This window comes from Camelus ferus, chromosome 32 (assembly GCF_009834535.1).
Source record: "Camelus ferus isolate YT-003-E chromosome 32, BCGSAC_Cfer_1.0, whole genome shotgun sequence".
NCBI classification, from domain to species: domain Eukaryota; kingdom Metazoa; phylum Chordata; class Mammalia; order Artiodactyla; family Camelidae; genus Camelus; species Camelus ferus.
Genome location: NC_045727.1, coordinates 2,622,758 through 2,646,376, shown reverse-complemented (window position 1 = coordinate 2,646,376; position 23,619 = coordinate 2,622,758). Strand labels below are relative to the sequence as shown.

Genomic DNA, 23,619 nt, shown 5'->3' with positions numbered 1-23,619 from the left:
GAAGAGGAGGAGGAGGAGGAAGAGGAGGAGGGTGAGCGCTCGGGTCGGGCTCCTTAGCGGTGTATTGTGGGATGTGCGGCTACTGGGAGCCGAGCCTCCGCCGCCAGCCGCCTCCCGGGCAGCAGCAGCAGCAGCAGCAGCAGCAGCAGCGGCGGCGGCGGCAGCAGCTCCTGGCCCGGCAGCCGCGGCGGCGGCGGCGGCGGCGCTCCCCCCTCCCGGCCCCCCGTCCGGCCGTCCCGGCCTCGGCTCCCGCGGGGGACACCATGTACTGGCTGGCGGCGCAGGGAGGCCGGCGCCCGGCGGGGATGTAAGCGCGGCTCGGGGAGGGAGAGGCCGCAGCCGGCAGCAGGGCGGCCCGAGCCCCCAGCCCCGGCCCGGGTCCCCGCTCCGGCCGAGCGAGCGGGCGGGCGGGCGGGCGGCGCCAGGCCTGCCGCGAGCCCCGCGCCCGAGCCGGGCCGAGCAAGCCAGCGAGCGCCACGCCGGGCGGCCGGGCGGGCACCATGGGCCGGAGCCCGCGTCCTCCGGGCGCCCGGGGCCCCGCCAGCCCGCAGCAGGGGCCCCCGGGAGCCCCTAGCAGCCGCCCCGAGACGGTGGCCGAGCGGGCGGGCGCCTAATTCTCCGGAAGGGTTATTCTCTCTCACCATTCTTATTTTGGGGGGAGCCAGCGAGACAGCTCCTTTTGGGGCGCGCTGGTAAGGTGGGAGGGGGTGGGGGCTGGACGATTTGATTCTTTCGCGTGTGTGTAGAAGCGGCTGCCGCCGCCGCCGCCGGCGCGGCGGAGACGACAACAACTTGCTCGTTTTCAGGTTGGGTTAACGGCATGGAGAACAGTCACCCCCCCCACCACCACCACCAGCAGCCCCCGCCGCAGCCCGGCCCTTCGGGCGAGAGGAGGAACCACCATTGGAGAAGTTACAAGTTGATGATTGACCCGGCTTTGAAAAAGGGGCATCATAAACTGTACCGCTACGATGGGCAGCATTTCAGTCTGGCGGTGAGTAGCCGGCGCGCCTCCCCGCCGCCCCCACCCACCCCCGAGCCGCGCCGGGGAGGGTGGGGGCAAAGGGGTCTGAGCGGCCCGAGGGCCGCCCCCCCCTACCCGGCCAACTGTCAGCCGGGTCCCCAGTCCCGGAGTTTGACAAGTGCCTGGAGAAGGGGGGGGTTTGCCTCTGCCCCTGGGGAGTAGGACCAGCCCACCCATTCCGCTCCCCCTCCCCCGCGCTTCCTCTCTACAGATGTCCAGCAACCGCCCGGTGGAAATTGTCGAAGACCCCCGGGTTGTCGGAATCTGGACCAAAAACAAGGAGCTGGAGCTATCGGTGCCCAAATTCAAGGTAGGACCCTCCCCCCTGCCCCGCGGTCCCTCCCCTGCCTCCCCACTCCCCGAGTTCGAAAATAACGCCAGTCCTGACCGAGCCCAGCCGGATTCTGAGTTCCCGCCGTCCGGGGCGGGGGAGGTTTTGGCGAGGAGGGGGAAATTGCTGCGAGACGGGTGTCCCCTCTCGGCTACTATAAACAGACTAACACTTGGTGAAACTGTAATCAAGGCGCTGATACAGTGTCCTGCACACCCGGCTGGGGGCTCTAGGTCCCCGCCTGGTTCCTACCTGCCTGGGGGCCCAGTCCCGGGACCCGCCCCCCTTCCCAGCCTTGTGGCTTTAGGAGGACAACTTCCTAGCCCAAGGGGTCGCCCCTACCCAGGCAGCAGGGAAGAGGAGGCCAGAATGGGGGGTGGGGAAAGAGAAACTGTTTCTTTTTCCCCTTTCCTTTCGAACCCAGAGGACTTCCACGTTCCAAACGATTTAATCCTCCGCTTCCCGGGCCCGCCCGCGTGCATTTTTTTTCCCCCAAATTTTTTTTTAATTTTTTACCCTTCATTGTTTTCCTAAAGGGCGGCGAGTGGGGAATGCTGTGTTTTCCCTTCGGTTTCAATGTTCTCCAAACTCCCTTCCCCCTCGTCCCCTGCCAGATCGATGAGTTCTATGTGGGCCCGGTGCCTCCGAAGCAGGTGACATTTGCCAAGCTGAATGATAATATCCGCGAAAACTTCCTGAGGGACATGTGCAAGAAGTATGGGGAGGTGGAGGAGGTGGAGATTTTGTACAACCCCAAGACCAAGAAGCACTTGGGCATTGCCAAAGTGGTCTTTGCCACGGTCAGGGGAGCCAAGGAGGCAGTTCAGCACTTGCATAGCACTTCGGTCATGGGCAATATCATCCACGTGGAGCTGGACACCAAAGGTGAGTGGAGCTGGCTCAGGACGGCCACCGCGGAGGAGCCACAAGACCTGTTGGTGTGACCCCCTTCCCTCCCAGATTCCCTCTTGCAATGTTCGGGAGCCCCTTACTCTTCCTTGGGTGCCCCCCTACAACTTTATTTTTCTTTTGCCCCCTCCTGAGGGTAGAGTCACGTGGAGCTAAATGTGTTGTCTGTTGCTAGGAGACAAGCTATAATTTACCAAATGTGCCGGTCCTTGGCCACTGCACCACTGCACCCCTAGGGACCACCTGGAGGCTTCCCCACCGCTGACACCCCCGCGGGCCCCTCTCTGAGCCCTGGTGGCTTGGGTTTAGGCAGTCCCCAGTGTTGCTGTCTGTGTTAGGGGAGGAGGCAGGGATTGTTTATTTGTTAGGGGGTTGAGAGAGAGCCACTAGGATGCCTTTCAATACATAGAGAGTAGGTCCCACCACTAAAAAGAGTCTTCCAAGGATCCAAGGTGCCCCTCCCCTGCCCCCACCTGCCGCCCCTTCCCCCTAGAACTGGGAACCAATCTGGGCCCAGAGTGTGGTTTCATTGATAATGTTCCCGATAGAGCTGGGCGGGCTGCTCTGGGTGCTCAAGGGTTGACACTGTGTCTTCCCTCCTCTCTCTTAAAGAGACAGCACCACCTCCTATGCACCGGAATCCTGCTCTGTGCTCACTCTGAGCCTCTTAGCGGCTGCTGGGAGAGCCTGGCTGGGGAACCCATACCTTCTACCCTCAGGGTCCTGGGAAGCTCCTCCTCTGGGCTGGCTGGAGGAGCTTGCAGGACTCTAGGGCATCCCCCAAAGTTTGCCAAACTCTCTAGAGAAGTTCTCACCAATACAGAAGAAAGTGCCATGTGCTCTGAGGCCTGCCAGTCCTGTGACTGGGCAGACACTGTTGGGTCCAGAGCCCCTGGGGGAGACCTTGTCTGGGAGGGCTTTGGTGGGTGGCTTCCAGGGGTTTTGTGAGCACAAGGTTTAGGGGCAACCCCAGCACACCAAACCCAAGAGAGGAGAATGTAAACCTTTTTTTTCTTCAATAATGCATACATATTGACTGAGTCTTTAAGACGTTGCTGCTGCTGGTGGAGGGCCGCTGCTCCTAGTGGGCACAGTTATCCCACAGATCCTTGACCAGCCTGTCCCTAGTTCTAAGCCTCCTCCAGGCTGCAAGCCCAGGTTCCTGTCCAAACCTCAGCTCCTGTCACTCCCTCTCTAGTTTCTCACCTGCTGTCAGGGGAGTTTGGGCCCTTTCAAATCTACATACCCCCTGGGTGGTTGCAAGCTGTTTCTCCCTGAGAATCAAATCTGGAGCCCCCTCCCCCATAACGTGCCCATTTTAAAGAGCAGCTAGCCCTCAACCAAAATCTCATTTCTACCAAAAAAAAAAAAAAAAAAGAGAGAGAGAAAAGAAGAAAAGGAAAAAAAAAAAAAAAAGGTCCTTAGAGACTGCCACTAAGTTTGTATTTCAAGAAAGAGACCGGTAAAGAGTAACTCAAGGAATGCGTCTCTTTTGCATATGTAAGCAGCTGCCTCAGAGGGCTCTATAAATATCGATAATCAGCCCCCTGGTCTATAGAGGCCTCTCTCTGCTGAGGGTGGAGGGTTACCAGACAGTGCTCGGTGGGACAGAGGAGGAGGTGTGCGGAGTTCACAGTAACTGGGTACTAGAGTGTATTTTACAAAGTCTGCTGGTCACCTGGCCCCAGAGAGTTAACAATAAACTGTCACTGGGTCTCCTATGCACTTGGTACAAGGCCCTGACTGTTAAGTGGGAAAGCCTGAGGACAGGGATCACCTGACTCTTTCTTTGGGCGGCATGGCCCAGGTGACAGGAAGGGGCTTTGTGTTGGGGGTGGCATATCTGTATTTGGGGGAGTCCCAGCCCCATGAGGCCTTAAATTCTGAATCTTGAGATCAGAAAACTCATACAGTTTAGTAGCTTCATGGAACAGACAGGACTCCTGAGTTAGGTACAAAGAAAAAGAGACGGGAACTTGGTCAGGGTCACACACTTCCTCAGGCTTGGGGTCTCAGGCACAAGGGACCCACAAGGATGACCATCTGTGGGGACTGCCCCATCCTGAAGCCTCGCTGAGTCCTCCCACCCTTGCCTTTTCCACAGGGGAAACCCGCATGCGGTTCTACGAACTGTTGGTCACGGGCCGATACACACCCCAAACCCTCCCGGTGGGCGAGCTGGACGCTGTCTCTCCGATTGTGAATGAGACCCTGCAGGTGGGTTTGTGGATGTCAGTCCTTCCCCACCTCCCCACCATACCCTGATGTGCCCTCCACCCCACTTTACTACTATCTCCAGCGTTGGGAAAGAGGGAAAGGAGCCTGGCTGGCCCACCACAGGTTCCTGCGAGGCTCTAAAAGCCCTGTTTGCCAAGCTCTCCCCCTGCACACACTGGGATTCCCAGAGCCCACCTGGGGCCTGCTTTCCACACGGATGCTGGAACACTACTGTGTCCAGGGTCCTAGTGTCTGGTGTCCCATGACCTCCTACTCCTGCCCCCAGAAAGCAGAGTTCAGGTCTCTCCTTCCAGAGCAAGACTGATTCCTTCCCCAACCACTGCCTCCCCGGACACTCACCTGGATCACCCAGTCGTGAAGTTTCTCTTCCCAGCTCCTTCCCTAGCATCCACCCAGCCACCCTCAGGAGTAGCTTTTCTCCAGTGAAGAGTCTGCTTACTTGCTGGTCAGCTGGGATGTTTATTAGGCCCTTTACTGTATAAGCCTAAGACATCAAGATGCTGGGGGGACAAGGCCCTTGGCCACCCCCATCTCTCCCAAAGCCAAGGTCTGTTACCTCTGCCTGGAAGGCCTGATTGATTTCTGACAGCCTGAGGCAGGAGGGAAATCCCAGTTCAAACCAAGATGTTAGTGCCTTGTCTTTACTCTGCTTCAGGGATTAGGAAAAACCCTCAAGGTTCTCTGAGGATAATTGGCTACCCCAAGATTAAAGAATGGTTAGGACCGTCCAGACCCTCCTCTTTAATCTCCCCTCCTTCCTTTCACCAGGCTGTAGTTCTAGAGTGACCACATTGGCTCCAAGCTCCCTGGCAGCCAGAGTGAGAGGGGAAAACAGCCCCATTCCTTTGCCTGTTCCCCCCTAGTGATCTCAGACCTCTCTCTCTCTCTAGCTGTCTGATGCCCTGAAGCGCCTCAAAGATGGTGGCCTGTCTGCAGGCTGTGGCTCTGGCTCATCCTCTGTCACCCCCAATAGCGGTGGGACGCCCTTCTCCCAGGACACTGCTTACTCCAGCTGCCGTCTGGACACGCCCAACTCCTATGGACAGGGCACACCGCTCACGCCGCGCCTGGGCACCCCCTTCTCCCAGGACTCCAGCTACTCCAGCCGCCAGCCCACACCCTCCTACCTCTTCAGCCAGGACCCCACAGCCACCTTCAAGGCCCGGCGCCACGAGAGCAAGTTCACGGACGCTTACAACCGCCGCCATGAGCATCATTATGTCCACAACTCTTCTGCAGTCACAGCAGTGGCAGGGCCCACGGCCGCCTTTAGGGGCTCTGTGGACCTCCCATTTGGGGCAGTTGGCAGCAGTGGGGGCAGCAGTGGCCCTCCGTTCAAGGCTCAACCACAGGATTCAGCCACGTTTGCCCACACTCCACCACCTACCCAAGCTTCCTCCGCTCCTGGAGTCCCGTTCAAGTCAGCTTTCTCTCCATATCAGACCCCTGTGCCCCCTTTCCCCCCACCCCCTGAGGAGCCCACCGCCACAACCCCCTTTGGGGCCCGTGACAGCGGGGAGTTCCGGAGAGCACCTGTGCCCCCACCTCTGCCGCCCATTGAGCCCCTGACCAAGGAGAAGCCAGGCACACCGCCTGGCCCCCCGCCCCCTGATGCCAACAGCATGGAGCTGGGCGGCCGGCCGACCTTCGGCTGGAGTCCTGAGCCCTGCGACAGTCCCGGCACACCCACACTGGAGTCGTCGCCTGCAGGGCCGGAGAAGCCCCACGACAGCCTGGACTCACGCATTGAGATGCTGCTGAAGGAACAACGCACCAAGCTACCTTTCCTTCGGGAGCAGGACTCGGACACGGAGCTGCAGATGGAGGGCAGCCCTATCTCCTCCTCCTCCTCCCAGCTCTCCCCACTGGCCCCCTTTGGCACTAATTCTCAGCCTGGCTTTCGAGGCCCCACACCACCCTCCTCACGCCCCTCCAGCACTGGCCTGGAGGATATCAGCCCCACACCACTGCCCGATTCGGATGAGGACGATGAGCTTGACCTGGGCCTGGGGCCCCGGCCCCCACCTGAGCCAGGACCCCCAGACCCTACTGGCCTTCTGGGTCAGACAACCGAGGTGGCCTTGGACCTTGCTGGAGACAGGACCCCAACCTCAGAGAAGATGGATGAGGTACCACCATTTCTGTCCATCTCTGTCTGGGATTGCTTTTGTCTGTCTGTGTCGTGCTCTTTCCCTCTTTGAAACATTATCCCCTTAGGATAACTAAGACACAGAGGCAACAGGGCTAGAGCAGCCAAAATAACAGACCAAAAATGAAAAGATAATAGAAAGAGGATGCAAAAAGCACCAGGGGCTGTGACTGAGCAGCTGACTGGGCTCTGAGCTCCCTAGCAGCTTTAGAGAAGAGGAAAACGTGACCTAGATCTCCTTGTTAGGGGTGGAAAGTTAAGACTTCCTGAGGATAAATTCTAACTTGAGCTTCTTTGGTTGGAGTTAGCTGAGACCCCAGAGAATATGGACTGCAGTGATGGTTCTGGGCCCCCTTCTCTGTTGGGCGGCCAGTTCTGACAGGCAGATCTGGGGAGAGGGATTAGCCAGAATGTTCTGCTGAGCTAAGTCAGGTGGAAGCTCTGGAGTACTGTCTCCTAGAACCTGGTGCCCTCTGAAGAGAAGAGAAGCCATCCTGTGCAGGGAAGGTCCTTTGAAATGGAAATCGTCCTTCTCCCTCTCCTCCTGGCTCCAGGAGTGAAGGAGTTAAGGGCTAGCCCAAGCCTGAAGCAGGCAAAGTTGACCACCCCCCACCCTCTGCTCACCCCTAGATCCTCATCTGGGCTCTCAACTGCCCAAACTCCAGCCTCACGGTTGGGATTGGGGGGAGTGCTGGCTGCCACATTCCCTTGGGGAAGATTAGGTCATCTTCTTTGGCTCTGCTCCTCCCTCCTCCTGGTCCAGGCACCTGCCCTGGCCCTCCTGGAGACCTGCTTTGGAACCTGTGGGCCCAGCAGGCATGAGCAACCAGGAGCTTAGACGGAGCTCTGTGCCCCTGTGGGCGGTGGGGAGGAGGGTCCCCCCTTCCCAGGTCCTTTGATTAGGCCGATTTGGCCGCCTCAGGGAGGAACAGAGAGGAACTTGGCTTGCCCGGGAGGGGACTGCAGGTGGCTGGGGCTCCTGGGGGCCTCCAGGCTGTTCTGGGGAAGTGGTTTCTGGCGCTAAGGGGTCCAGGCAGGAGGAGTTGACAGGTGTGCAGAAGTAGGGGTTTGCCGGCCCTGCCCTCCTACCCTCCCTCTGGGCTGCCTGGGATCAGGGAGATGTTTATCTACCATGTTCACCGGCCGGTCCAGGGCTGGGAAGCCCAGAGTAGCCAGAGAGAATGGGCTCTCCCACCGTGTCACTGTAGGAAAGGGAAGCTTGAGGTCCCGATAACTGGGGTCCGGGATGCCCCCGGACATTGGCCCAGGGAAGCCCGGGAGTACTGATAACCTCCAAGGTGGCCCTCGGGAGCCCCCTGCTGGCAGCCTGGAGAGCAGCTCCCGGGCTCCTCCGGAGAGAACTCAGAGGGAGCCCCTGCCCAGGCTGACCGCGCGGCGGGAGAGCAGCGCGGGGGCAGGGACCACTGGGCAGGCGGATGGGGGGACACTTCATTTCTTCACAGAGGCTAGTGGTTAAAAATTCAGGCTCAAGTCCTTAAGCCTTGAGCCCCAGCCCTGTCACTTACTGGTTATGTGACCTTGGGGAAGGCACTTTCCCTCTCTGGGTCTTAGTTTCGTCCTCTGTGAAATGGGACGGTGAGAGTACCTGCCTCACACTCTGGACTTAAGTGAGGTGCCGCATGGGAAGCTCCAGGCACAGCTCGGGCTTGTGCTGAGCATTCAACCGCTAGTTCCCGCCGGTTCTCGCCCCCACGCGGGAGGGGCGGAGGGAGGGGCAGGGCCGCGGATCCGGGTCTCCTTGTGATTGGCTGGCCGTCGCCTGGCCTTAACCCTCTGCGTGCGGCGCCTGCCTTGCTGGGCGCTGTCCAGGACTGATCTGGCGCTGTCCCTGGGCATCAGGCTCCGAGCCTGCCAGTCCCTCCCTCAGGTTGTGTGGGACCCTGAGAGGGAGAGAGGGGGTGTGTGTATGCAGAGGGGACGTAGCAAAATCCGGGAGCTTAATTCTGCAGCTGCAGGTTTGGTATTCCTCTTCTCCCCGCTGCTTGGCTCCTTGTGCTTTTCCCTTTGAAGCCTCCCTCACCTGTAGGTCTGACCTCTGACCTTGCAGCCTGCACAGATGTAGTCCCCCCCCCCCCCCCCCGCCAAGCCTTCAAAAACAACCTACAAAGGCTATGTCTCCTCAGCCATGTTCATCCAGGGCAGGGCCTCAGCCACTGTCTCACCTTTTGTCCTGGCACAAGAGCCTGGGTGTGGCCCATTCCTCCTCTCCCCACGCCTGCTATGCCTTCTTGTTCCACCTCCACCATGTGGACCCCAGTGCCCCCCTCCAGTTCCAGACCTGAGCATCTAACTCCCGAAAGCCCTGTGTCTGAATGTGAAGTGGCCCTTGCCCATCTTAGAGCCTGGGTCGTGCTCGACTCCTCCTGTTCACCTGGTACCACGTTCCTGGATTCTGACAATAGCCCCCTTGCTCTTCATTCAGCAGGTATCTGTCCTGGGCTTGAGTCCCATCCCTCTTTCTGATTGGCTCTGCCTCTTGGGCCAGTGATGTATGCATGGCTCCAAGCGTGTTTCCTCATGCGTCAAAAGGGATTGGAATAGAGCCCTAACTTTTGAGGTTACAGTGTAGATAAGAAATATGAGACATTATGTGCCCACAACACTCAGCCCTACCCTGGCCCATATTAAGTGTGCAGTCATGAGACTATGAGAAAACAGTAATTAAGGAAAAATAGACATATTTCCTATTTATGCTCCCTTACTACTGTTAACCTCCCCTCCAGCCCCCCAAATGTCTCCTTCTTTGCTGATCTCTCTCTCCCATAGTGAGGACTGCAGGCTAACTGGGAACATAGGCTAGTGAGCCACTTCCTGGTTTGAATCCTGGCTACAGCTCTTAGTAGCTGTGTGGCCTTGGGCAAGTTGCTGAAGCTCTCTGTGTTCCAATTTCCTCATCAGTAAAAATGGTAATAACAGATCTCCTTTGCAGGGCTTTTCTGAGGATTAACCTACTTAAAATATGTAAAGTGCTTAGAAAGGTTCCTGGCACCTAGGAATCACTTTACAAGTGATAGCTTGTAGTATTATCTTCTCTGAATACAAATTGAAACAATTTCTCAAATTGAAACAATCTACTTTCCTCTTCGTGCCTCACCCCCCTTCCTGGGTGTTTTGTCCTCCATGAAGGACTGTATGTTTCACATATTCATCCTGGTTATTCTTTGTCTTGTCTCTCTAGAAGTTCAGTTCCCAGAGAGCAAGAATTTTGTCTGTCATGTTCACCACTGTGTCCCCAGCACCTGGAACAGTGCCTGGTGCGCAGCAGGTGCTAAATAAATGTTGACTGAGTGAGTGGACGTAGCTGCATGATAACCCCTTGGGGCAGATACTATATTGCCCATCAAGCAAATGGGGAAACTGAGGTTTAGAGAGGTTTAATTACTTGCTGGAGGCCACATGGTCCGGAGGGGAAGGGACCAGGATCGGAATTGCAGAAGCCGTGGTTCTCACTAGTCTTGCTGAAGGCTTCTTTGACTTTTTGGTGTTTGGAAAGGGGGTCTGGGAGCCTGCTTGGCCTCCCAGGCTCACCCTCACCTCTCTGTCCTTGCTCTCCCTGCAGGGGCAGCAGTCCTCAGGGGAGGATATGGAGATCTCAGACGACGAGATGCCCTCGGCCCCCATCACTAGCGCTGACTGCCCTAAACCCATGGTGGTGGCCCCAGGGGCAGCGGCTGTGGCAGCCCCCTCTGTACTGGCCCCAACCCTGCCACTGCCCCCGCCCCCTGGCTTCCCACCACTGCCCCCACCCCCCCCACCGCCCCCACCTCAGCCTGGCTTCCCCTTGCCCCCTCCTCTGCCACCACCACCCCCACCCCCACCCCCAGCCCACCCAGCTGTGACAGTGCCCCCACCCCCCCTGCCAGCACCACCACCTGGTGTCCCACCCCCACCCATTCTGCCGCCGCTGCCACCTTTCCCGCCAGGATTGTTTCCTGTGATGCAGGTGGACATGAGCCATGTGCTGGGTGGCCAGTGGGGCGGCATGCCCATGTCCTTCCAGATGCAGACGCAGATGCTCAGCCGTCTGATGACAGGCCAGGGCGCTTGCCCCTACCCACCCTTCATGGCTGCCGCAGCCGCAGCCGCCTCCGCAGGGCTGCAGTTTGTCAACCTGCCACCCTACCGGGGCCCCTTCTCTCTGAGCAACACTGGCCCGGGCCGAGGGCAGCCCTGGCCCCCTCTGCCTAAGTTTGACCCATCAGTGCCGCCACCAGGCTACGTGCCACGCCAAGAGGACCCGCACAAAGCTACTGTGGATGGTGTCCTGCTGGTGGTGCTCAAAGAGCTCAAGGCCATCATGAAGCGGGACCTGAACCGCAAGATGGTGGAGGTGGTGGCCTTCCGGGCCTTCGACGAGTGGTGGGACAAAAAGGAGCGGATGGCCAAGGTGGGTGGGTGGCTTAGCCCTTCAGGAGGGTGGGCAGCGAGGTGGGAGGCAGCCCCTCTCCTCCCTAGGCATGTTACTAGAAACACTACCACCCAGACTCCCAGAACAGAGAAGTGTGAGTGTTACTTTGTGAAACCAGTATGTACTTACGACATGCTGCTTTTGGATTCCAAAAAAGTGCAAAAGCCACTGATCTGATGGGGGCAGCTGTAGCAGCTGCTTTGCAGATAGGAAGTTGAGGGTCGGTGAGGCAGAGTGGGGCACAGGCAGCGTCCTGAGTAGCTGGCATGAAGTGCCGGGTTACGGTGTGGCTGTCACTGTTGAGACGATGGCAGGCTGCTCAGGAACAGGGTCGGTGACAGTGCTGTAACCATGATGGCCATCCCCTGCTGTCTCACACCATAGGCCTCACTGACTCCGGTGAAGTCAGGCGAGCACAAGGACGAGGACAGGCCAAAGCCGAAGGACCGCATCGCCTCGTGCCTGCTGGAGTCCTGGGGCAAGGGCGAGGGCCTGGGCTACGAGGGCCTGGGCCTGGGCATCGGGCTGCGTGGGGCCATCCGCCTGCCCTCCTTCAAGGTCAAAAGGAAGGAGCCGCCAGACACAGCCTCCTCTGGCGACCAGAAGCGTTTGAGGCCCTCAACCTCCGTGGATGAGGAAGATGAAGGTTTGTGCCCCTCCCCTCACCAGATGCTAGGGTCTTTCCTGCACCCCCAACCCGCTCTGACAGTCCTCCCTCCCCTGCAGAGTCTGAGCGGGAGCGGGACCGGGACATGGCAGATGCCCCTTGTGAGCTTGCCAAGCGGGACCCCAAGGGCGTGGGCGTGCGACGGCGGCCAGCCCGGCCCCTGGAGCTGGACAGTGGCGGGGAGGAGGACGAGAAGGAGTCGCTGTCAGTGTCCTCATCCTCATCAGCATCCTCATCCTCTGGGTCCTCGACATCCTCACCCTCATCCTCAGCCTCTGACAAGGAGGAGCGAGAAAGCACGGAGGAGGAAGAGGAGGGGGAGGAGGGGGAAGAGGAGGAGGAGGAAGGCCCCAGGAGCCAGGTCTCCTCCTCCTCGACCTCATCCATGTCAGATAAGGTACCGCTCGGGTTGGGGAGGCCTGTGGTGCTGGTCCAGGTGAGGAGCCCTTCACTCACCTGTGTGCCCCCCACCCCCCCACAGGATGATGACGATGAAGAGAGTGCTGACCGGGATGAGTCTGAGAACGACGGGGACGCAGCCCTGTCCGAGGCGAGTGAGAAGGAAGAAGGGGACTCAGATGGAGGTGAGCGGGGCAGGCTACGGTGCCGGGCCCGGCCCGGGCTCCCTCTGCGGAGGGCAGAGCCTGAGCAATAGTCAGCAATAGTTCAGGGACAAAATTTCTTGACTTTGAAGCATGAACTCATTAAAACACAAGCACAGAGTACTGTATGGTTCTTTTTTAATGAAATGTTCAGAATAGGTGGGTCAATCCAGAGAGATAGAAAGCAGACTAGTGGTTGCTGGGGTAAGGGGATGGGATACGGGGGGTGGCGGGTGGTGACAGCTGAAGGGAATGGACTGCTCGAGTTTATGAAAATATTTTGGAGCTAGACAGAGGTGGTAGCTGTCCACACGGAGTGTACTAAATACCGCTGTGTGTTTAAGATGGCTAGTTTTATGTTATGTAGATTTCACCTCCGTTTAAAAAACATGCGTTGTTAACACACACACCCCCGCACATCCCTCCCACGTGTCTGAGGGCCACGTTCAGCTGGGTGCCACCAGTTTGAGACCTCTGGTGAAGCATCTGGCTGGGGTACAGCAGATAATGAGAAGGCCCCTGCCTGTGTCCCCCACCCAGAGGAGACAGTGAGCATCGCCACCTCCAAGGCTGGAGCTGAGTCCTCCAGCGAGAGTTCTGAGTCTTCTGACTTCGAATCAAGTTCCGAGTCATCCTCCTCATCCTCAGAGGATGAAGAAGAGCTGGTAGCAGGGGAGGAGGAGGAAGAGGAGGAGGAGGAGGTTGAGGAGGAGGAGGCCGCTGCGGATGAGAGCATGGCTCCTCCTGCTCCTGATGAGGACTTTGAGGATGACATGGCCACAGGGGCACCAACAGTGGAGTCATTCGGCCCAGAAGAGGAGGTGGACATCGAGGCTGAGGACGAAGCCCCCCAGGAGCCGACCCCCGTGCTGGAAGAGCCCCCCTTACCTGTGGGTGTCGAGCAGCTGACTGGCTCCAAGGAGGCCCCCGAGGAGCCCGGCCTGAACCAGGAAGAGGCCCGGTTGCTGTCTCCAGAGCCTCCTGCAGGAGAGATGGAGGCCCGGCCACTGCCATCCCCAGAACCCACCCCAGGTAATACTTGCACCCCCTGGGAGGCCGATGGGGATGGAAGCAGGATTGTCCTCACTGTCAGAATGAGCCCGGGCTCCTTTGACTTAATCACTTAGCCATGCCAAGTCAGTTTCCTCGTCTGTAAAATGGGATCACTGATGGAGTAAGATGTCATATAGTGTGCCAGCACGGAGCCCGGCCCGTTACCTCCCCAGAGGGGTCTGCTGCTGCCACCACTCCTCGGGGCCAACATTTCCCCATGGCTTAGTCCTTGGCTCATTAGTCCCATGAGGTACTCCCAGAAGAAGGGGTGGGTATGCTTTGTCATCTGAGTGACGTGGGCAGAGGCGGCCTTGGGGTACTGGGCCAGTTGAGAGGGACGATGGACACCACACCCTCCCCCATCTTAACAGAGCTGCACAAAGCATGTTAAAGGCTCTAACAGTGCTGTCCAGTAGAACTTCCTGCAGTGACAGAAACATTCTCTGCCCTGTCCAACACCATTGCCGCTGGACACAGTGTCACCAAGAACACTTGAAATGTGGAGAGTGCCACTATAGAACAGACCTTGTGATGTTATTTAATTTTAATTAATGTAAACATAGCCACGTGTGGTTGGTCTGTACCTCTAGCAGTCCTTGAGGAAACAAACCTGTTGTATTTCCTTTAATTCTGTGCTGTCTGGCTGTAGAACCGCAGGTCTTTGAATTTTGTCACACATGCTAATTAAGCCTTTGCTGTGTCTCTAGGACTGTTTTAGGAACTGATAATACAGCAGTGGACCAAACAGACAAAAATACATGCCCTCCTGTAGCTTATACTCTGGGGCAAGGTGAAAGATGACACCAGATAAGTTAGGAAGTGAATTCTATGACATTGGAGATAAATGCTAAGAGAAAACCTTTAAGGCTCTGACAAGTCCTGTAGAAAACAGACTTGTTGAATTTTATTCAATAGCAGAGCTCATTTTCTTGGTCCACAGGATGGTCCTTGTTCACAGGAACAGCGACCTGCATATAGTGTCAAGGGCTACAACCGTGTTTCCCCATCACTGGTCTACCCGCACCGACATTTATCAGGTACCTGCTGGGTACCTGGCACTGGCGCTGGGTGCTGAGCAGTCTTGAGTGGCGTAGCTGGAGGACAGTCCCCGTACTCACAGAGCCCCTAGGGACTCAGAGTGTATGAGTCAGCTGGGTGTCCAGCGCATAGTAAGGCAGCCATAAATAGGACACTGAGAGTCATCTGAACCAAATGATAAAGGTCTGGTTTTCCCCACCTTCTCTGCAGAGGACAACCTGGAACTGGGGCCCGAGCCCCCAACGCTGCTGTCCTTACCCCTGCAGCCACCATTGCCGCCTCCTCGACCGCCCCGGCCGCCTAGTCCACCACCAGAGCCTGAAACCCCAGACCTCCCACACCCACCAGTCCCTCTGGAGCCTCCCCCCGAGGACCAGCCCCCATGTACTCCAGGCCTCTGTGCCAGCCTGGCCAAGTCGCAGAGTGCAGAGGCAGTGCCGGCCACGCCGAGTGGGGAGCCCCTGCCATCGGGGGGCAGCAGCGGCCTGCCCCTGAGCTCCCCACAGCTGCCAGGCAGCCCCTTCTCCTACCCATCCCCATCCCCTGGCTTGAGCAGCGGGGGACTCCCAAGAACACCTGGCCGGGACTTCAGCTTCACACCCACTTTCCCTGAGCCTGGTGGACCCCTGCTCCTGCCCGTCTGCCCCCTCCCAGCTGGCCGCCGTGATGAGCGGTCTGGCCCCCTAGCCTCCCCGGTGCTCCTGGAGACGGGCCTGCCGCTTCCTCTGCCCTTGCCCCTGCCCCTGCCCCTGGCATTGCCTGTACCCGTCCTGCGGGCTCAGACTCGGGCTCCTACCCAGCTGCCACCCCTGCTGCCTGCCCCACTGGCCCCCTGCCCACCCCCCATCAAGAGGAAGCCGGGCCGGCCCCGGCGATCCCCGCCAGCTGTGCTCTCCTTGGATGGGCCCTTGGTCCGGCCGCCAGGAGGGGCCACCCTGGGCAGGGACATCCTGCTTCTGCCAGGCCAGCCACAGACCCCTGTCTTCCCCAGCACCCATGACCCCCGGGCCGTGACCCTGGACTTCCGGAACGCGGGGATCCCAGCCCCTCCACCACCCTTACCCCCCCAGCCTCCTCCACCCCCACCTCCACCACCTGTTGAGCCCACCAAGCTGCCCTTTAAGGAGCTAGAGAACCAGTGGCCCTCCGAGGCCATCCCTCCGGGCCCCCGAGGGCGCGACGACGTCCCCGAGGAGTTCATGGACCTGACCAAGGTGCGGGGGCCCTGGCGCCGGCCACCGAAGAAGCGCCACGAGGACCTGGTGGCCTCAGCCTCGCCGGAGCTCTCACCACCGCAGCCCCTCTTCCGGCCCCGCTCGGAGTTTGAGGAGATGACCATCCTGTACGACATCTGGAACGGCGGCATTGACGAGGAGGACATCCGTTTCCTGTGTGTCACTTACGAGCGGCTCCTGCAGCAGGACAATGGCATGGACTGGCTCAACGACACGCTCTGGGTCTACCATCCCTATATCCTGCCAGGCGGGGTGGGGGGCCACACCTCCAGGACGCAGGGGTCCTCTCGCACCTCTCTGGGCTGCATCTCCCATGGTAGCGGGAGTCACTGTCACCTACCGAGTGGTGTCTGTGTGCCAGTGCCATGCCAGGCCCTGGACGGAGTCATCACTGGCACTTTTAAACACACCCCCATGCCAGAACTAGCAGGTCTCAGGGAAACGCAACAGTTTGTGATTGTGCAGCATTACAGAAGCAGAGGCTGACTGAGGGTGCACTCTTCTTGGCCCCCTCATCACCTAATTTAATCTTCCCAACAGCCCGCTGAGGTAGGGGCTATTTTCATTCCCATTTTACATACGAAGAAACTGAGACTCAGGGAGGTTAAGTCACAGCTATAAAGCAGCAGAGCGGAGATTTTCACCCAGGCCTATCTGGCTCCAGAATCTGGGCTTCTAACCAGGATGCCACAATAGGACGTTGTTACCTCCACCGTTTGAGGCTGGCACTGTCATTATCCCTGTAGAACCCAACTCATTTACCGAGTACTTTGTCAGGAACTCTGCCAAGCAGCCTAAGCATGTGTAATCATTCAGGGGGGCATCCTAATTACCCTAATTTGCATATGGGGAAACTGAGGCAGAAAGTGGCTAAGAAACACACCCAAAGCCATGTGACGAGGTACCCCTGGCAGAGCTGTGGCGGTCAGTGGAGCTGGGCAGTGGGCAGCCGTGAGGAGGCGGCACAGGCTGGGAGGTGGAGCCGGGCGTCACTAGCTTCCTGGAGACTGGTCTGGGGGTTGGGAGGCTGGGCCGGGTGGGGCAGGTCTCCAGAAGGACCGGGAGGGTCTCTCTGAGAACACCCATGTGGCCCTTGACCCACACCCACCCACCAGCCTCTCTTCAGCTAAGAAAAAGAAACGGGACGACGGCATCCGGGAGCATGTGACGGGCTGTGCCCGCAGTGAGGGCTTCTACACCATCGACAAGAAGGACAAGCTCAGATACCTCAACAGCAGCCGCGCCAGCACCGACGAGCCCCCCACGGACACCCAGGTACTGCCGCCAGGTGCCCGGCACACGGAGGCTCCCAGGCCGGGTGGTGGGTGGGGGCCCACCTGGAGGGCGCGCCAGGCAGCGAGCGGTCATAGGTGCTGGTGGGCACCCCTTCCCTGGGTGCTCTGAGGTGAGGGCTGAGATAAGGGGTGGGCGGGGAGAGCCTCCAAAGCATTTTAATCAGGGATGTGAACAGAGTTGAGTTGCATTTCCAGAAGGCTCCTTCATTTTTTAAATTCAGCAAATAAATTGGGTAAGTTGGACATGGGTGGCCGTGTGAGAAAAAGTAGATGCATTGGAAAGACAGTCAGGAATATTAGACTGTTAGGAAGTCAAGTGGATGGGACTAGGGGCCTGATTGTGTATAGGAGGCAGGAGAATAGGGTAGGGCACTGCGAGGTCTGGCCTGGGGTACTCGGTAGCTAGATGCCAAGCACTGAAGTAAGGGGGAAGGTGGGACCCTCGCTGTGGGACAGCTTGTCTTCTGGGGTTTGCAGAACACCAGGCAGTGAGGTCTGGCAGGCAGCTAAGTTTATGGGTACAGTATAGAGCTTGGGAGGGGGACTTCTGGTCTGGGGACCTAAATTTAGGCATCATCGGGATGGAAATGTTAACCAGAGGCCCCAGCAGGGACCAGCCAACCCAGGGAGAGCGTCTAGGGAGGAGTAAGCTCCAGGTGTGAATGATGGGGACAGAGGACAACGACGGAGGCCAAGAGAGGGAGGGGATGTGAGGGAGTCGAGAAAGGAACTGTGACTTTGAATGCCTGGGGAGGCCTGAGGGGCCGTGGTGAGAGCCATGGAGGGTCGAGGTCAATAGATGCTCACCATCTTCTGGCCAAGAAGCAGAGATGCTTTCAAATCGAGCTGAGACAGGACCAGATGGCAAGAGTAAAGACAGCACGGTGCGGTTCGCTGTAAGACTAGGGGAGCTTGAGCGCAGTCAGGTTCCGAAGGGAAGGACCCGCGTAGAGGAGAGGTGGTGATTAGTGCAGGACGGGGATAGCTGCACCCACAGCACAGAAGCTGGGGATTTGGGGTCACAGAGCTTAGGGTGGGGTCACCAAGGATGGGATGGGGACAAACACAGGTCCTGGGGTCAATGGGACCAGCTCCCACAGGTGGCCGAGCACCCCCCCCGAGCTGTCCCCTGCCGTCCCCGTCCTCGCAGGGCATGAGTATCCCGGCGCAGCCTCACGCCTCCACGCGGGCTGGCTCCGAGCGGCGCTCCGAGCAGCGCCGCCTGTTGTCCTCCTTCACCGGCAGCTGTGACAGCGACCTGCTCAAGTTCAACCAGCTCAAGGTGAGGCTGGGCCCCACCCAGGGTGGCGGGGGCGGGCAGCAGGACCCAAGACCAGGGCTCTCACCACCCCCGTCCCTTCCCCTCCCCCAGTTCCGGAAGAAAAAGCTCAAATTCTGCAAGAGTCACATTCACGACTGGGGCTTGTTTGCCATGGAGCCCATCGCGGCTGACGAGATGGTCATTGAGTACGTGGGTCAAAACATCCGCCAGGTAAGCCCCACCCAGAGGGCAGGTGTTGGGGCGAGGATGGGGATGGGGCCATCGCCGCCCAGACTGAGGCCTCCTCCTGGCCAGGTGATCGCGGACATGCGGGAGAAACGCTATGAGGACGAGGGCATCGGTAGCAGCTACATGTTCCGGGTGGACCACGACACCATCATCGACGCCACCAAGTGCGGCAACTTCGCGCGTTTCATCAACCACAGCTGCAACGTGAGTACCGGGCTCGGGGCCACCGCCCCTGCCGCTGGGCCTGGAGGACCCAGGAGTCCCTGGCACAGGAAACAGCGTGGCCTCCTTCCCAGGCTTGGGGTCATGGAGGGTTGGGGGTGTGAGGCCTTGTCCAAGGAGCTCTTCTCTGAGCTTCAGTTTTCTCATCTGTAAAATAGGCATAATGAGACTAAAGATGCCCAAGACGTGGTCCCTACAGTTAATTATGGAGTTCCTTCTCTGTGCTGGGGCAGTGCTATCCAACAGAACTTTCTACAGTGAGGAAGTGCTCTGCCTCTGTGCTCTCCCTGATGTAGTGCCAGCCACACGTGGCACTCAGCACTTGAAATGTGGACGGTGTGACTGAGGAAATGAGTTTTATAAAGAGTCACACGTGGCTAATGATAGCCACATGGCACAGGTCTGGGACGGGGTGGTGGGTGTCGATAACAAGCATGGTCCTCTTGCTGAAGACAAGCACAGGGGGCTTCAAATGGGAGGCAGGCCGCTTCCAGGGTGAATACCCCTGACTGGGGGTTCAAGTTCTGGCATTGCTACTTGGTGAGCGATCACAGGCACGTTACTTAATGTCCTGGCGCCTCAGCTTCCCAATCTGCAAAGCAGGCATGATAGCAATCCCTCCTTGTAGGTGGTTGGGAGGACCGAGTGGGCTCCTGAGTGCAGCCCCTTTGAGTGTTCACACACAGCTGTCTCTCAGTATGTGCAGCTCGCGTGACTGTGACTTGGTCATTCCCCGGGGCCAGGAGGGACTTTGCTGGGAGTCTCCTGGGAGACCTGCGGGATGACAGGGAATTTCTTGGGTGAAGTAGTGAGTGGAGTGAGAGTTCATTCAAAGGTCCCGGGGCAGAGAAAGAGAACACATGTTAAGGAGCAGCAGGAGGGAGTAGGGGACCCAGGGGGCAAGGTGAGACGATGAGGTTGGAAGGGTTCATGGTGGCTGGGTCACTCAGCCTGGTAGGCAGAGCTGAGAAGTTTCTCTAAAAGCTGAGGCAGGCCACTGGAAGGTTTTGAGCCCTAGGGTAAAAGGATTTGCTGTCCCTTTGGAAAGATATCCCTGGCTGCTGGGTCAGGAGTAGAGTTTTTCAGAGGACAGAGGCAGCAGGAGCCACTGCTGTTGAGGCGAGTGGTGATGGGGGCCTGGCCATGGGGGAGGTGGAGACAGAAGCGAGAGGCCCTTTGGAGACAGAACCCACTGGGCATGGTGGGCCAGATCCAGCGCTGGTGGAAGGCGGGCGGGAGGCGGATGCTTGGGGGTGTGGGCGCATGGTGTGGCCACTCCCATGGCTTGCGCTTACTGAGTCCAAGACGTCTCCCTGAGCTGCCAAAGGCAGGTCTTGAGCCTGTAGTTGGATCTGAGGGCCTGGAGCATGGGCAGGCAAGCGTTTTCTGTAAGTGGCCAGATAGTAAATATTTTTGGCTTTGTGGCCCAGTCCATCTCTTAGCAACTGCTTAACTGTCATTGTAAGGAAGGCAGCTACAGATGATATGTAATGAATGAATGTGGCTATGTGTCAATAAAACTTTATTTGTAAGAGCAGGCACGTGCGGGCTAGAGCTCACTTACCCCTTCTCTAGAGCTCAGGATAGGGCCTGGGCTAGAAATACAAATTTGAGAATCACCTGTGGTATAAAAGAAAGTTGAATTTTCCCTTGGGAAATAACTTACTATTACCGTCATCCTTATCTAATGTCAGAGGTGAGGGATCCTTGTCGGCCAGATGAGGGAGCCGAGGCCTGGAGCAGGTGGCCAGTGGGCACTGGGGTCATGGGGCCAGCGTATCAGGCCTTGGGCACAGGACTAGGTTGGGTCTGGGGTGCTCGGCAGGGGTGGGCTTGGATGAGGTCCCAGGCGGGTGGACTCATGCTGTCCTCTGCCCACAGCCCAACTGCTACGCCAAGGTTATCACAGTGGAGTCGCAGAAGAAGATCGTCATCTACTCAAAGCAGCACATCAACGTCAACGAGGAGATCACCTACGACTACAAGTTCCCCATCGAGGACGTCAAGATCCCCTGCCTCTGCGGCTCCGAGAACTGCCGGGGGACCCTCAACTAGGCCCAGTGCCCGGCGGGGATGTCAGCTGCCCCGGGCTCCCTAGCGGACCTCACGGCCCCGGGGCCTGGCCCCACCTCCCACCCCCATTTCAGGTGCTGTCCCTCTACCCAGCGGCCATGCCAGGGCCTGGCGCCCCCAACACTACCCCCCAGGACCCACCGCAGCTGCGGCCCCTCAGTGGGAAAGGGCTTCCCTGTCTCTCAGCCCACGTCTCTCTTCTTTTTTAAAAATGCTTCTTTCAAGACTTTGATTTAACTCCGGCATAGACGTCTCTGTCTCCGACGGCCTCCCCAGGCCATCCCCCCTTTCTCCGCCTCTCCTCTCTCCATCTCTCTCTCTGTTTTCTGTTTCTGTCTTACCATCAGCCTCTTCCCATGAATGCTGCTACGTTGTTTCGTCCTCTCTTTCTTTTCTTCCTTGTCATAAGAAAAGATGTTTTAACCGTTGAAATGTGAAGGCAGAATCAGAGAGCGGGGACCCCCGGCAGGGGCTGCAGAGGCCTCAGTTTGATGGTGTGTCGGCCCTGCGTTCTGGAACCCTCCGGGCCCGGGAGCCGGGCCAGGTGCTGCAGAGAAGGGGGAAGTCGGGCTGGGCGGCTTTGACCTCAGAACACTACGGAAGGCCCCCCTCTCTGCGGGTGGACTCAGTGAGAGGACCCCTCTTTCCAACCCCCCCCTCAAGCCTGTTCCCCCACCGGCAGCCTGGGGGCGCCGTCCCCCCAGTGGCCCCTGGTGGGGGCAATCTGGCCCAGGCAGGAACTTCCCCGTGGGGCTCTCCCTGTCACCCCACACCCTGCCACCCCCGAAAATCTTGGGTTCAATGTTTACTTTCTCATTCGAATGCCAGCAACGAGGGTGCCTCCTGGAGGCCCCAGTGTGGGCAGGGGGCGCTGGAAGGGTTCTTTACTCTCCTGCCCTCACCTTCACCCCGGGGGGAGAAGCACCCCCCAGGGCAGGCGGGTCCCCCAGTCCCGCCACTACGGGTGTCTGACCTACGTGTATGGCATTTTTATTTGTTTGCTTACAAGCTGCACCCGCTCGCCCCCAGCCCGTACCCCACCTCACCCTGCCAGCAACCCCCTCCCCCAAGAAGTCAAGAGCATATTTATTTTCAGAGTGAGAAAATTATTTCTCCCAGAGAAAGGAAAATCTTGGAAAAGATTTAAAAACTCAGATCTAGGTCTGACAGTTTTTTTGTTTGTTTTTTTTAACCCTTCGCATCATCCTCTTCAGGGTTTATTTCCATGGATTTTTTTTTTTCTTGTGCGTGTATAAAATCAAACCGAAGGGGAAAAATAATAGGTTTTTGAAGTTCAGAACCAACTTCTGTACATAGGCTGCCATAAAGGACTTTTTCTCGGGAACATTGTTTCTTGTAGAAACATGTGGGACGACTTTTTTGCTTATTTCTTTGTACTTCCAAACACACATACACACACACATATACACACACACACACACATACACACACACACACACACCAAGCAAGTCCCCCACACCCCAGAAAGCAAAGCAGGCGTGTAAATAACTTACGGGAAGTGACTGTTGTGACCAGGACTCGTCCTCACCGAGACGGGAGCTCCTGGCGGGGCCACCCCCCCCTGCGGACGCAGGCCCGAGCCTCTGGTATCTCAGCTTGTGTCAAGCTTGTTATCATGTAAATTCTGTACAAAGAATTGTTATTTTTTTCTTTTCTTTGTCGTTAGTGGGTTTTGTTGTGTTTTTCTTTTTCTTTTTTTCTAATTTCTTCACCCCACGCCCTCTCTGTTTGAGACTGTGCCCGCCAGTTTCAAGGTCGATGAAATCGGTGGCATTAAGACACGGAGGGGGACCTGGGCACAGCGGCAACCTTCTCTTCCTTTTGCGGTTTTCTGCCTCATTGTGCAACCAAGGAAATATTTATTTTTCACATGAGGAAATGTGTAGTGCATAGAGACGGCTGATTTAATTTACTTCAGCAGCCCCCAAGGGGCTGTCTTCATTCTACCCCCTCCTCCCATAAAAGAAGTGGAGGGGGGAGGTGAAGAAACCAGAGTCCGGGGTCCAGCCTCACCTCACCCTGGCCTCACCTTGCCCCACCAGCCTTCACTAAGGGCGAGCGAGGGCCTGGGCCCTCCCCATCCCCAGGAACCCCCGCCTCACCCCTGACATGGCTTGAAATAGCCAGAAGTGTGTCAATTCGTTTTTCTTTCGATGCCTTCATTTTCATGGAACAAATCTTTACTTTTGCAGAGTTGGGGGTTTCTGCTTTTTTTTTTCCCCCTCCCTCCCTCCCTCCCTCCCTGCCTCCCTCCTCCTGCAAAGAAGAGAACCCATGAGTTTTAGGGATGTTTGTGCATAGAGATTCATCATATGTAACTTGTTTTGAAGAGAAGTGTTTCTGTTGTGGGTGTGTCTTGCTGTAAATATTTGTTCATATTTTTGTGAATTCAATACTATGTACCATTGTATTATAGTAACTTTTATAAAGCAAACCATAAATATACTGACTTTTCTTACAGACACGCCGTCTCTTGCTCTCTCCCCCTCTTCTCCTTTCTTCCTGTTGGGGTTCACATGGAGGGGGTGCTGGCTGGGCTCCAGCGGTGTGGGGTGAGGGCAGAAGGAACTAGGTGGGGTGTGGTCCACTCAGAGCATCTGTTCTTTTTAAAACATACATATGTTTTTTCATCCAGTTTTACTGAGACGTAATCGAACTGCAGCACTGTAAGACCCGCTGTTTTTAAACTCTGAGCCTGTAAGTGAATTCTATGAGCTGGGACAAGTTGTAGTCATTAGACCTTCCACAGCTTTTAAGTTTTCCTTCTAGAACTTTTCTTAAAACATTAGGTACCTAACACTGCTAACGGTCTTCAATGAAAGA

General features: G+C 57.5%; 1 protein-coding gene across 1 annotated transcript; it reads left to right on the top strand.

Moving 5' to 3' along the window:
• Positions 1-77: 77 nt before the first annotated feature.
• SETD1B (SET domain containing 1B, histone lysine methyltransferase) lies at positions 78-23,258 on the top strand. The gene is made up of 17 exons (XM_032471503.1): positions 78-307; positions 807-994; positions 1,236-1,334; positions 1,970-2,240; positions 4,369-4,481; positions 5,393-6,631; positions 10,232-11,059; positions 11,465-11,726; positions 11,807-12,144; positions 12,229-12,331; positions 12,890-13,381; positions 14,651-15,910; positions 16,784-16,950; positions 18,121-18,252; positions 18,343-18,462; positions 18,547-18,684; positions 20,584-23,258. The coding sequence occupies exons 2-17, from the start codon at positions 821-823 to the stop codon at positions 20,755-20,757; spliced, it is 5,910 nt and encodes a 1,969-aa protein (XP_032327394.1). The 5' UTR covers positions 78-307; positions 807-820; the 3' UTR covers positions 20,758-23,258.
• Positions 23,259-23,619: the final 361 nt, after the last annotated feature.

Coding starts and splice junctions, on each gene's coding strand:
- SETD1B (XM_032471503.1), top strand. CDS start 821: ATGGAGAACAGTCACCCCCCCCACCACCACCACCAGCAGCCCCCGCCG. Junction 11,060..11,464: donor AAAAGGAGCGGATGGCCAAG/GTGGGTGGGTGG, acceptor CTCACACCATAG/GCCTCACTGACTCCGGTGAA. Junction 13,382..14,650: donor ATCCCCAGAACCCACCCCAG/GTAATACTTGCA, acceptor CCTTCTCTGCAG/AGGACAACCTGGAACTGGGG.